The sequence below is a fragment of the Maylandia zebra genome, linkage group LG11 (assembly GCF_041146795.1).
Source record: "Maylandia zebra isolate NMK-2024a linkage group LG11, Mzebra_GT3a, whole genome shotgun sequence".
Taxonomy (NCBI): domain Eukaryota; kingdom Metazoa; phylum Chordata; class Actinopteri; order Cichliformes; family Cichlidae; genus Maylandia; species Maylandia zebra.
In genome coordinates this window covers 7,535,863-7,548,261 of record NC_135177.1, presented here as the reverse complement: position 1 = coordinate 7,548,261, position 12,399 = coordinate 7,535,863, and the positions used below count along the sequence as shown (strand labels likewise).

The window sequence follows — 12,399 nt, the reverse complement described above, 5'->3', positions numbered from 1 at the left end:
AAAAACACTTTTGACATTAATAGGCCCACTGTGGTTTAGTCAAGGTAAGTGTGTCTTCACAGACGTCTGCGTGTACATTTTGCGGTTGTATGTATTTTCAGAATCTAGGCCACTGAGGAGTTTTGAGGTGTTTTCTTGAAGATTCATTTGGGAAGTAAGAAAAACACCTTTGTAATCATTGTCATCACTTTTTGTAATTACCCTTATGCCACCCTGTTAGAGTGGAGAAAAACAACAGTTAGCCTGCTGCCGAGGTCACCCTCTAAGCACCCCGGGCCGTTTCATGGTCCTGCATGCTTCAAAGAAGGTGCCACTCTCTGGTAGTTATGTCAACACAATGATGAAACAAGAACACCGTGTGTATTGTAAAGCCTTGGTCTTCAAAGCCTCAGCAGCAAGGTCAACACATATTTTACTTCTGTGTCACCATCAAACTGGCAGGTGGGGGGGAAGTATTGTTTGCTCTGTTAGTCTTAAAAAGAGAGGTTTTTGAGTGGTGCTGTGATGTATGGACATGGTCATGGCTGTCCTGAACAGATGCCAAGCAGACATCACGCACAGCCACAGTAAGATTACAGCTGCTGACGTAACACTGAAAACGCTGTGGAATTCACAGCAGGTATTTAAGCAGCCAAACTGGAAAACTGGAGCTGACAACTGAGTTCATCTGATAAGTAATGAAAACTTATTTGTGTTTATTTCTGCTTTTTCTACTGAATCTGGCATTGGGTGAAATCCTGGTTCCTCTGGCTCACAGGCATTTTTATGAAAATTCAGTTGTGTCAAGTGATCGCTTTAAAATGAATCTATGGGTGCAGTCTTTTTTTAAATTTATCCTTTTAATGTTACAAACATAATTAATTTGCTGTGTTAGATGACGTATGCAGTCATGAATGATTTCAGCTAAATGTGCTAGTCCATCTTATAGACCATGATTTAGGGTCTTAAGTACATCTTCACTATTCATCTCGCTCCCAGCCTTCTGGGTCCTATACAGCTCATGCTGTTCTGAGCTGCAGCAAAACCACTTGAAGTTGGGCCCCAGAACTACAGCCACAGCCAGAGCCTATTAAGAAGCCACAGTGTGGTATAGAAGTTCAAGCCACAGGACTGAGGTTATGATTCCTCATCAGGAGGGGGAGAGAGGTGGGTGAGGAAACAGTGAAAACACTGGGATGGAGTTGATGGAAGATGGATGCATAGATGAAGCAATAGAGGAAGAACTCTGAGTCAGTTTGACTTTATCCAAGGAGAATGTTTCCCCTTTGCCCAGAAAGGATTGTATACTAGTAATAAATCATGGTTGAGGAATAAAATTGCACCCAGTGAATAATAATTATACACACAAAGCCTAGTATTGACTTGTGCATACACTATAAAATACTATATTGTGGATGTACGTTTTAAAGCTTTCACACCTTGCATACACACACGGCCACATATTTGACAGTATGAACACAAAGACATTTCACATTGCTCTCATGCACTTTTACTTTGCACTGCAAACACACGCACACATACACAAGTTCACAGGCTATAAATCACTAAATGTTGTAAAAGTGCAGCAAATTAGAACAGTTTTATTTGTATTGTTCACAGGAATAATGGAAGAGGGAGTTGTTTCTGCCAAGCTGCAAAGTTAGTGTAACAAAAATGTGTGTGTGTGTGTGTGTGTGTGTGTGTGTGTGTGTGTGTGTGTGTGTGTGTGTGTGTGAGCACACAAATGCTGGGGAATGGGTGGTTCTAATTCAGCTTTGTTCATGCTTTGGAGACACTAAAATGTTAGGCAAAGCAGCAGGTAATCAAGCTTTGTTGGAGGTGAAATATAAACATACACACACACACACACACACACTCACAAACACGCAACCTTGCCTCAGGGCCTGAAACAGAAGACTCGGGTCTTGTCCAAAGCTCTCTTAAACTGCTGAAAGTCCTTCTAGAGCTGAAACATCCTCCCATCGTCATGCTGGGACGTTTGACGGCACGCCAGAGACCTTATGCTAATCCTGCCGGCATGGGAATCATTATTGATAGGATCCTAATGCATTACCTCAGGGTCCGCTTATTGTTGGTAAAGATTATTATTTAAGAGTAAACCAAAACCCAGAGAAAGTCTTGAGTTTCATAGAAATTTATCAAAAGAAAATGTTATTCTTGGCTTAGCTTGATACCACTTTGAACAGCGCAATTGAAACAAACTGTCCTCCTCGCTGCACTCCAGCAAGCGGGCTCGATACCCACCAGCAGTTCATTTGGACTGTATTATGTACATCAGTGGAGGAACCTGACACTCAATGTGAGAAGATTCACTTCAAGCCACTTTACCTTGCTAATTATATTTTCTTACACTGATTGCACATCAGTATTCCTTTTACTTTGCAGAAGTTTGCAGTATCAGAACTTTGTCCATGTTCGCATAGTCTCCACATTAGTCTGGATTCTGTTGACTAGGTCATATTGATTGCTGAAGTCAAACATCTTCAAAAAATGGCTTGAGTGCTGTCAAACAACTGGTCTCCAGCAGATTTAATTTTGTAAAAGCAAACAGATGTAGACGATATACTTTGCTGTCATTTATTTTATTTTTTTTGGAACATAGCAATTTATCATTGGTTTGATTTTCTTTGTCTTCTGTGTTATAGTACTAAAACTCTGATTCTGTATGTGTTTTTTCCAGGTGCAGTCCTGCTGGTCAGTGTCCAGGGAATAGCTATCAATGTGGACCCAATCTTCTGCACATGGCTTTTGTATCAACCTCACAGAGCGAGCAGCAGACAACAGCAACAGGTACTTGATCTCTTCTCAGACAGGCTGTCAGTTTCTCTTCCAGGCCTAATGTCAGTTTAGCCATCTATTTTCTGCTGCTTATCTGAAGTCACAACAAGATCACAGCCTAGTAATGCTGGGAAACACAGGTCTCTGTTGTAAATGAGACATTGAATCTTAATTGGGCTACCTGTATAAATAAAAGTTAAGTAAGATATAATAAAATAATTAGAGCAGCAATGTTTTGGAACTCCTTGAGTTGGATCCCGAGGTATTCTTGGGCAGGAGAGGATATAGAATCTGTCTGCCATAATCTGAGCATTATTGGGGTTGTTACTCAAAAATGTGAACTGCTACAAACACCACTTGTAGCTCTACTTTATCTTGAAATGTTATTTCTATGTCCATTTGGTGGACAAATACATAGTTGGTGCCATTGTAATCTGAGTTCTGCACAGATTACAGTCACTGTAACCAAAGTAAGTAAGTAAACTACCATCCTCATAAGGAGCTCCACCTTTATACAGGCATTTGTAATCTGCATTTGTAAACTGCTGGCACTCACACACTTAGTTTAGTTAATCGACTGAAGTGAGCTGAAGTCTGTAGTTCTTCCTCCTTCAGACTTGCCTTCTCTTTCCCAGCTACCTTTTTCCATGTGGTCTGCTCCCTGTCTTCCATCCAGTCTCTCTCTGTTTATTTGACAGGGGTCGTAGTGATGGTTATGGACATTGAATGTTCTGTGCACACATTTCATGCACACTTATAGACATTCTTGGTGTGATTGCCTGGGATATAGCACAGCTTCACCCCATAAAGCCACATAAATATATATTGTCAATGAATATATTATGCTATTTTTCCCCCCATTGAGTTGCTCTGTTTTATGCCCCTTGCAGTTTTTGAAAGATGTAAGTCTGTATTCAACAAAGAGCAGGAGTTAACTGCACCGGCTCCCTGTGCTAGAGGTTGTTACTGTAAGGGGGTAAACACATGTTATGAGTTGAACTACAGCCAATGTGAAGGATACACAACATGGGCTGGTGTGTGTCTATGTAGACATGCTGCAGCCAGTGTGTGTGTGTTTCTGTGAATGTCTACCTCAGCTGCCTGTCAGGGCCACTTCTCAAGGCCTTGCTGGATTAGACAAGGCCTGTATCTGAAGGCCAGTCAACAGCATGTGAAGGGCAGTGGAAAGGACACTGACTGGTTTGGGTCGAGATGACAGGAAATGCTGGAAAATAAGGAAATCAGGACTAGCAGGGGGGCATTTTGAGTTATGGACAAAGAGAGAAGGAAGTTCATTTTGTGTGACAGGTGTGCGAGTAGAACTTTTGACTTCATAGAGAAAGCCAAAGTGGAAGTAAGGCTGATGAGAGGACAAATGAGAGTATTGAAGAAATGATTAGCATTAACAGTGGAGGAGGCGCATGGGGGGTGTCTTTGAGACACAGTGAAGAGATATGGAATGAAAAGCAGCTCTGTGTGTGTGTGTGTGTGTGTGTGTGCGTGCGTGCGCGTGCGTGCGTGCGTGCGTGCATGTTTACACAGGCTGCAGTACGTGTTTGGCCTGAGGCCTTGTGCAGCTGCATCATAGCCGACTGGTATTGCTGGCCGATGCTAATGGGGTTTCCTTATTTCAGAACAACCTTCCACTCCTCTGTCTTTCAGTCATCTCACTGACAGCAGTGTGTGAGCGTGTGTGTTTGGCCTGCATGGGAGACTGCTTAAAAAAAGCAGGGAGCTGTCACTAGTCCTTGTTGGTCTTGGAGTCCGGTTTTGTGTTCCACTGCATTTTTCTTTTTCTCTCTCTGCCTGTATCTCTGTCTTTAGTTGCATTATTTATTGTTTCTCCTGATTAACAGAGATCTTGAGATCTGACTAAATCTCAGTCTCAATTGTTCCCTTCAAGAAGTGAATAACTTTGTACTTTACATTCGCAGCATTTTCCTGTCCATGGCCGTATAGGTGCTCATGCTTTGATGTCCTTGCAGAATCCTGGTGCAGTTCCTTTGGCCAAGAGGAGAGAGGACGAGGTGTCAGTAGGGAGCACACCACTGGTCAAACAATCTTCCAATCAGGCCTCAGACTATGCCAGCAGCCCAGTCAAAACTAAGACTGTGACAGGTAGGTTTACCAATTCTAGTATGTGCTTTTTTATATAATGAATGATTGCACTGGCAAATGCATATCATACGTGATTTTAAGTCATGCACGTAACGGAAACAGGCTATGCCACATGTCACTAAATTCAGTGTTTTAATTTAGCTGTTTCTCATTGGTATATTAATAGTAGTAATGTTGTTTGTATGTACTGAATTTAAGCTGCGATGTTGTTACATAACATGCTACAATGTGCTGACACCTGAGTGAACCCGTTTCTCAGGACACCACATCTCCAGACATGTCATCCTCTGTTTTTCTCTTCTGGTAGTACTACTGTGGCTCTTCATGCCCAGAAGAGATGAGTGGCTTGGCTATGTGTAGCCTCCCTCTATGCCAGTTTTCCACTTTCCAGGACCCCCTTTTCAGAAAAAAACATATTTGCTGCACATACATAAGTCTGCAGAGTACATGGATTTGTCAGTACACACAAATGAATGCCTTAAGTCTACACACACACACACACACACACACACACACACACACACACACACACACACACACAAGGAGTGAGTGTGTGTGTGTGTGTGTGCATGATTCTTCCATTATCCATAAAGCTGTTGTCCTAAGCAGGTACCTCTGAAACTTTTGGTAAAAGATGCATAGATGGGACAGACAGAAAGGAATATGAATCTTTTCTTGAAAATGCCTACTGGGTTTATTATAGAACAAGTGGTGTTTTTATCATTTTTTAAATAATTTTATATTAACATGAGCACAAGACAGAGGAAGACACCCTACAATGAGTTGAAACATGAACTAAACATATTATTATTGATTTTAATATTTTATTTGGTTTTCATATGTACCTATTTTCAGTAATATCAACCTTAATAGCAGGAAATTAACTAGGGATATAATAATTTTCTTTTTCTTTTTTGTCATTTTTCAAGTAACACATATTTAACAACAGCATAATAAAACTGGAAATTCTGTTTTTAGTGTGCCACCCAACTAACTAACTAACTAACTAACTAACTAACTAACTAACTATCTATCTATCTATCTATCTATCTATCTATCTATCTATCTATCTATCTATCTATCTATCTATCTATCTATCTATCTATCTATCTATCTATCTATCTATCTATCTGGGGTGCAACGATACACAAAATTCACGGTTCGGTTCGATACTTTGGTGTCACGGTTCGATATTTTTTTCGATACAAAAAAATGTTCAGGCTTTTTTAATTCGTCATTTATTAAAATTCTAAATATATTTTTTAACTCAAAAGAACAGTTTTTAAATTTAATGTTGCTGAAACAACAAAATAATAAAAATAAATAAATAAATCTGATCGAGAAATCCCTCATCTTTGGAAAAGAGAGTTTATTACAGAGAAATGTCTCTTTCCAAAATAAAAGCTATACTATACGCTTCTTCTGGGCTATATTCTCAGCAGCATATTAAACATATCAGGTCCCCATAAGGAGAATCATGTGCTAATGACTCGGGTAAAGTTTGTAGCATGCGTGCTTGTTGTTTTTGTCTGCTCCCACTTGTCTTTGCACTAGGATGATGTCGGCGTAAATGTGCAGTCATATTCATTGTGTTCCCACTAGTGCTGTCAGCGTTAATCTGAAATGACGTTAACGCCATAACGCGGCAAAGTTACCGCGGATTGCCCCGTGCGTGGTGCTGGACGGCGTCAACACGTTAACGAGCTAACTGCGCTAATGCAGTAGTTCCCACCAATTGAGCATTGCGTGGCACATCCGACATACTGTTTTACTTTTGTCCATGACGCGCTTACCATCAGGGTCATACTTCACATGAAAACCAAGACAGTTCCAAAGACCAGATCTGAATGAGGGTGGGGGAGGTTCAATTTCGGGTAGCGTTGAGGCAGTTGCCATGTTGCAACGAGCTTAGCTTCTGTCTTGCTAGCTTGCGCTGCGTTCAGTGGATCTGCACTCGACAGTGCAGCCTAGGCAGATCAGTCGAACGCAGATCCACTGATCGCTCAACACAGACAGCATCGTCAGAAGAAAAGTTGATAAAAGAAATAAAAAAGTTTGTATTGTTCAATACATATGCGTACCGAACCGAAAGCACTGTATCGAACGGTTCAATATCAATATGAGTATTGTTGCACCCCTAATATCTATCTGTCCGTCCGTCCGTCCTAATTAATATGAAAAACTCTTTATAGTCTGTACTTTGTTGACTCTCACTGTGTTTAGGCTCCTTTAAACACTGTAAGATTTTCTACTAAAGCATCACAGTGATGAGTCAGGGGAAATAAACAGGTCGTTCAACGTTTTTGTTTCTTTGTTTCTTTCTTTTTTTAAGTCCCTGGGAAACGTTTTCCCAGCAGGAGTGATAAGTCTCTGTTTTGGGTGAAGTCATCTCTGTAGCTGCAAAAAGCTTTGGATGTGTATAACTTTCTCCCATGTCAAGTGTTTAGATAGAAAAAAATGCTCCTTTGACATTTCAGAGTTTAAACAAAGGCCATGAGGTTTGTCTCCTAGCTTGTTTAAAGAGCTCACAGCTGAAAGGTCATGCCGCCGTTTCCTCCTGATTTCCCCTCTGGTCCATGTTTTTTGCAAACTAGACTAATGGCTTTTCCATAAAGAAGCATCTTTGCTTACTCACATTCCAAAAGTATATTGTCTCATTAGAGGATTGTCAGTAAATAATCAGCTTGGCTCCAACACTCCATACTAAGTAACATCAGACTGTAGTTTGTCAGCAACACTCGCTGACTGGAGTAAGCTGTCCGTCAGTGTGTTTTCTGTCTCTTTGACTGGTCCTCTCTCTTTCTATCTAAGTTTTTGTTTTTCTGTCTGTGAAGTTATTTTTCACCGGGTGACTTTATTTCTGTTTTTTTCTCTTTTTTGTAATTGTTTTTCCTTTGTTCATCTTTTCTGTCTTGTTTTTGACATCCCGTCCACCATCAGGTTTTTGAAAATAGTCGATAAAAGACCAGATTTTAGAACTGACAACACTCAAACGCTGATGCTTTCACACGTAGTATTTTGGTTGTTATGAAATGTTAAGTGGATTGGAAATCTGGCCACAAATTCTGCATGTGGGTGTGTTTACTGTTAGACACACAACATTTGTATATGGCATCTAATTGTTGGGCTCCATTAGTTATTCAAACATATACTTTTTAGACTCATGCTCTTTCCTATCCAAATATTTCTCTTGTGAAGTGAAAACAAGACATTAGTAACCAGGTGCTCATACTGCATTTTATTAAAATGTACCCCTCGGTGCCCCCGCTCCAGTTCTCCACGCTGGAGTGGAGCTTGTAAGCAAATGAATAGCATCTTTTCTGGAAATTGCTGTGGTGTTACAGGAGAAGATGTAATGAAAAGTTACAAATTGTTTCCGCAACCAATCAGAAGAAGAAAATGGCCGAGTCATTTCGCCCTTGTGGTTTCAATCATGGTGAAATAATACGCTTCCCTACGGTTATAAGATCTTGATAGACCACAGCTCAGCACTGGAGACTTACAGCACAGCAGGTACTCTGCTGATTTCATCCCACGACTCCACTTGTACCTAGTTACACAATAATGCCTTCTTTCCACATTTTACAGTTTTGTTTCTGTGTATGTAGAAAAAAAATGACTGGACGCCATGGCCGCGTAAAGACAGATGTGAACTCCTGACATCCTGTTGTATTGTGGTGAAACTTGATGCACATAGGTTCATAAACTAAGACTGTGTTCTGCCTCGTTTCTCTTGATTAGTTGTTCCTGGGATTCATTTGGGGGCTGATAAATGAGATGTTAATTTCTAATATTCCTTGGCTGATGATCATGGGGTAAATACCTGCTGCAGATACCTGATCTGTAAACAGATCTGCACTGATATTTAGTCCTGCTTAGACTAATGTTTTTTTAATGCTGAAATCTTGTGGAAAGTCCTGTTTGTTGGGACATTAGTTAAAATCCACCCCAAAATAGAACTGACGTGCGTTAACCCTGTAACTGTACACAGCTGAACTAAATGAACCGTAGTTTGTATTTTTCTGCGTAAAGCTTTCTTACCAGGGCTTCTTCCCCATCAGAGCTGTCGACATCTAGCATGTTGTGGTTGGAATTTGGTTCTCTAAAGATGATTTATGAATTGTTTTACCATGCATGGAGAGCACTAAGAAGGACCGGGATATTTAAGCAGCTCCCTCTGGTCTAGCTCTCACATTTGTTTGTTTTTTAGGCAAAGAAACAAACAAACAATCACTGTTCATGGTTAGTCCTTCAGTCCTATTAGTTTAGCATGTTTGCGTGCGGTGTTTATACCAAGTTGACTTTAAGCTGGACATAAAACTGTCTTCTTTTCCGTGTCAGCATGATGCATTTCATGTCTAAAGCCATTCAGCCTTATTGAATGTTGCGATGCATTTTTTTTTTTCTTTCAGAATGTATTTGTAATTGCTGCGTGTTTACCCCACGACATCCAGTCCAGCTGTTTAGCTTGGATTGACTCAATAAGCCATAATGATTTGCTGAAGGATAAAGCTGATTCGAATATAGTTGTAGAGAAATGACTGTTGTTGATTGATATTGATTGAACTTAATTTCATCAGTTACGACAGAGCAAGGATTTCAGGCAAATTAATAAATGTGCTGAGAAATAGCGTTTAGAAGAAATGAATTGAAATGGTCCAAGTTATCCCCCCGCCCTTTTTTTAATTTTATTTTTTAAACAACAGACAGACATTTAATTCCATCTTTTTACTAAATTATCATTTGCCATTTTACTTGATTGTTCAAATGTCCTTGTTTCAACCTGATTCCAAGTAAATGTCTGACTATGTGACAAGGTCCAATTTAGTTGCTGGCATATATTTTCTCAGGGGACTCAGGGTCATTTGTTTAGGTAAACAGAGGAAAGATGGGTGAGGTTTTTTTCCGAGTGGGAGTGTTTGAATCTTATGTGTACTGCTAAATCCTGGGTACTTCTTTCAGGTTTCCCTCGAGTCTTGAGCTCCAGGTTCCTCGACGCTGCTGTTTTACACCTTATTGAAACACAGTGGGAAAAATAAGATGATTCGTTTCCAGAAAGCATCTGTAGAAGCTGCAAATGTAATGCAAAGAAGATTTTCTGTGAAATTGTGCTTCCCGACCCCTGCTGGGCTGCCTCTCTGAGACCTTAGAAAGCCCACGGTGTGTGTGCTAACCTTGCGTTCAAGTGGTCATTTTGAACATATAAGCTAATACCTTGCATGTCAAAAGTGTGCTAGATTGAAATATTATCACAGGATTAAATGACCCAGAGTGCTGGATATATGGAATACTGAGATGGAGCCTTGTTTTGTTCCGCCTGATCATAAATTGGCAAGTGGAGTCTATGTCTGTGCCTATTGATTATCATAGTTTTCCACTGGAGCTATTGATTTTCCCACAAAATCACCTTAGGGAATTAAAAAGAATAAATCATAATCCACTAAAAGAAAATCATTTTTAGAGCTTTTAGCAGTTCAAAGCCTCCTCAGAACAATTGTACTAGCTAGATGTCCCTGCTTCCAATTGGTTATTTGAATGCATGCCTGGCACTTTTATGATTTAAAGAGAGTGTTATGTTGTTTTGTTACCACACTGAGCCTAGCTACAGTTTCATAGTAATCAAGGGGGACTTTCCTGCCGGCTTTTGGAAGGTGCCTGTTAATGTGTAGGCAAATGTACAGAGACACACAGAACCAGTTCTCTGCAGATCATTTCCCCCGAAGCACTGAGGGCAAGGTGATATCATACTGGGACCGGGGCTGCCCGGCTTGAAACTCATAACCCATAGGCACTCAGCTCTATCTGGCAACACAATATTTCAACCGTTCTCTCTTCCTCTCTGGTTTTGGTCATTACACATGTTAAATATACAGGGCACGTGTTATAAGACACCACAACCAGTTCAGGCTCAGTTGGACTGAAGCCACTTTCTGGTGGATGACAGAGACTTGGATTTAAAGCCTGTGTCTCGGTGAAAGAAAATCACATCGTCTCAAAATCTCTTTATACGATGAAACTTTAAACTAGTTTAACTTTATGAATGGCTGTTTGTTTGTTGTTGTTGTTTTGTTTTTTACAGTTATATGGTTGGCTTTTCTGTCAGTCAGCACGTTTTTTGTTTTTTTGTTTCATTTTGTTACTGGTTACATTATATGGCCCAACAAAATATTCTGGTCAATTCACATCACAGGTTTGTTTGAATGTTGCTTAGTAACATCATCACAGAAGTGTTAACAGTTGTTTTTGTGCGATTAGCCGACAAGAAAGGCCGTGGAAAGACGATTTTGAAAACAAGTCATTTCTCCACAGTTTGAGGTCGATTTCTGTCTGCCCGCACAATTACACCACAAATTGGTTCACATAAAACTAGCCTCTAAGTATTTTCTTTATTTGTCCCTAATGAATGTTCTTGTTGGCAGCAGCACCGTGTTTCTGATCATGAGCCTCCCAAGTCCCGAGCTTCTTATTGTTCTCTAACATCTACCAGAGTAATGATCTCACCGGCTTTTTTTTTTTTTTTTTTTTTTTTTTTTTTGCTTCAATCCTAAAATTAGCTGTTGGCACTCTGAGAACATACTTCATTTGCTGAGAAACCTTTCCTATCTGGCTGTGCTTCCTAAAGGTTGGAATGAGAACTGTTGTCTTTGTTCCTGTCTGCTTGTGGTCTGCATGATGGGATTAAATGTAATTTTCTTGTTTACTGGAAGGACAAAAAAAGAGACAAAATGGAAACATTTGCACTTGCTGTTAATCTGCAAGGTAGGACAAATATCAGGTTATGGTCAGGGTTGTGCTGCTCACAAAAACATTCTAGCACTGATGGCTTTTCTGTGATCTCAACCGTAGAGCATCGACAAAAAGGGAGGTTTGGACAAATGGCTTAGAAATATATATTATGGAAAGACGTATATGAATATATTTTAGAGAGAAACTAATATACACATGCATACACAAATCTATAAGAGCTAGAGGAAACTGATGCGAAGACTTCAGGCAGAACTACGCAGTCATACATTACTATAATCCAAGCCCAAGTAGCCTGATGGAAGTCAGGCGGGTTTTTATTGGCTGCTGTTTGCTTTTCAGAAGGGGATAATATTTTCATTGTGGAGTTATTTATATAGTTTAATTTTTCTCGTAAAGTCAATAATTTATCAAGGTAATGATGGTTGGAGTGGGGAAAGAAAACAAGGAGGAGGAGGAATAATGAGATAGAAACCCCCACCTCTCTTAGAAGAATGGTCGAAGTCTTGAGGGGACTCTGGAACGTCTTTTGCCTCCACACACTGATGAGCCCATACAAGCCTCTCCCCAGCTTCCATGACAGACAGAATGGTCTGTGGGGAATATATGTGTCCTTATGTATCCCTTTGCTGCTTTCATGAATGATAAGGGTATTATGCACTGTGGATGTTGGCCGTGGGACCTGAGGTTGAAGTGAGAGGAGCGAAGAGGGAAGTTGGGGTTGAGCTGTGTTTCATCAGATGTAGTGTGGATTAGTTG

General features: G+C 40.2%; 1 protein-coding gene across 3 annotated transcripts in view; it reads left to right on the top strand.

The window, feature by feature from the left end:
• vps13b (vacuolar protein sorting 13 homolog B) overlaps positions 1–12,399 on the top strand; it is a 299,476-nt gene that overhangs the window by 120,920 nt on the left and 166,157 nt on the right. For all 3 annotated transcript variants that reach the window (XM_004560029.5, XM_004560030.5, XM_004560031.5), the window contains 2 exons: positions 2,681–2,790; positions 4,764–4,896. In XM_004560029.5, the coding sequence (XP_004560086.3) occupies positions 2,681–2,790; positions 4,764–4,896 (243 nt within the window). The remainder of the gene's footprint in view (positions 1–2,680; positions 2,791–4,763; positions 4,897–12,399) is intronic.